Below are 1,650 nucleotides of genomic sequence, written 5' to 3'. Positions count from 1 at the left end.
CATTTGAGTGGTGCACTACTGCCACTAGTGGTGAGAAAGTGTATTGCACCTTATTCAAAATCAATGCGGCCCTAAGTCAAAAACCATTGTTCTTTTGAGGCCCTCAAGGTGGCGCTCTCTGGTTTAGCCTTACATTCAGGACCAGACCTTCCTGCAAACAGAAACCAGTGAGAAATAGACAAATAAAAAATATCCTCAGATATAAGTACAGATAGAAATATCAGACAGAATACTTTAGTCCACTCACATCTAGAAGTGGCTGAAGGCGTAACGAATCAGATCTATGGACCCAGAAACAGTTACAATGATGAGGAATTCAGACCAAAATATAGCAGTTCTACTTTCTATAGACCCCAACAGAAGAATTTAAAAGCATCATAAGATAAGACAAGATCAATCTTTATTGTCATTGTTGCACTGAAAATAACACTGTGGTCCATAGACAATGAACAATGAAATAATTTTGCTGCTCCCATAGCGCAAATAAATCAGAACATTAAAAAAGATAAAATAAAGAGGTAACAATAGAATAAAAAAGTAAGATAAAATAAGATAAAAATGAAAAAATAAAAATAAAACACAACACAACAGTAGCAGCCATATCAAAGTGTCAGGTGGATATTTTGCACACAACCATAGTGTTACCAATTTAACCATGTGTGTTTAGAAGTTTAACTGTTGTCTCTAATCCACCTGAAGACCTCACCAAGCCTTTCAGACATATCTATCACTGCTGTGTCCTCCTCACTGACTTTTAAAACAAAAGACCAAAAAGTAAACAGACACTGAACGTGATGAACGTCCAGTGCTGCTTTTCTTTTGTAGTGAATCTGTTTCAGCAGAATAAAGTCCTGTAACGCAGGTGAGCCAGGACAGTTTCTGGATGTAGTAACGGTTTCTCTTTGTCTCTGTGCAGGATGCTGGAGGACGACCTGAAGATCAGCAGCGATGAAGAGGAGGCTGAGCAGCAGGTCAGCTTTGTCAACAGTCCTACCCTTCCTTCTTCTCTTCTTCACTTGTCTTATTCTTTTTTTAAACAAATTAACACCTTGGTCTTAAACCTTACCCCCCCCACCTGAAATTAGCACCCATACCCGTGGGGACCTGGCTTTGGTCCCCACAAGGAACCACCCGTGGAAAATGGTTCCCACGATGTAACAAAAACGTTCCCAAAACCACTGGCATGATGCGTGGCATACCTTTTTAACGCTCGACAAAAACAGTTAACCAATGAGAGATGATGCTGGAGTAAAACTTTGGTGTGAGGTTTACGTCAGGTGAACCAGGAAGACAAAAAGTCAAGCAGGTTGGCGATAATATTAGTAAATATTGCGATGATGATATCAGGTGCAATGTCTTTTTTCTTCCATTTCATTACTTTCTATTCTGTACGGTGTACTCTATGTGACTTTTGGCAATGTGTGTCTGCCGTGAGACTCTGTCCTACTAAATATATTGTTAGCATGAAAAATAAAACTTCAAAACTTTTCAAATACATCAATTATTGCACTCCAAGCAAACCTTTGGGATATGACTATTGCATACACTGATATTGAGGGATATAAATACCTCGGTGTTCATCTGGACAACAGACTGGACTGGAGACTCAACAGTGAAGCAGTCTACAAGAAAGGTCAGAGCAGACTGGAC

General features: G+C 39.5%; 1 protein-coding gene across 1 annotated transcript in view; it reads left to right on the top strand.

Annotated features, from left to right (window-relative positions):
• Positions 1-1,639, top strand: part of LOC106534490 (AF4/FMR2 family member 2) — a gene marked incomplete at its 5' end in the record, with an annotated part of 16,047 nt that extends 14,408 nt beyond the window's left edge. Inside the window, 1 exon segment of the mRNA XM_014031145.1 lies at positions 917-1,639. Within this exon segment, the coding sequence (XP_013886599.1) occupies positions 917-1,079 (163 nt within the window).
• Positions 1,640-1,650: the final 11 nt, after the last annotated feature.

Source organism: Austrofundulus limnaeus, unplaced genomic scaffold, assembly GCF_001266775.1.
Source record: "Austrofundulus limnaeus strain Quisiro unplaced genomic scaffold, Austrofundulus_limnaeus-1.0 Scaffold1189, whole genome shotgun sequence".
NCBI lineage: Eukaryota > Metazoa > Chordata > Actinopteri > Cyprinodontiformes > Rivulidae > Austrofundulus > Austrofundulus limnaeus.
This window is presented reverse-complemented; position numbering and strand designations above follow the sequence as displayed.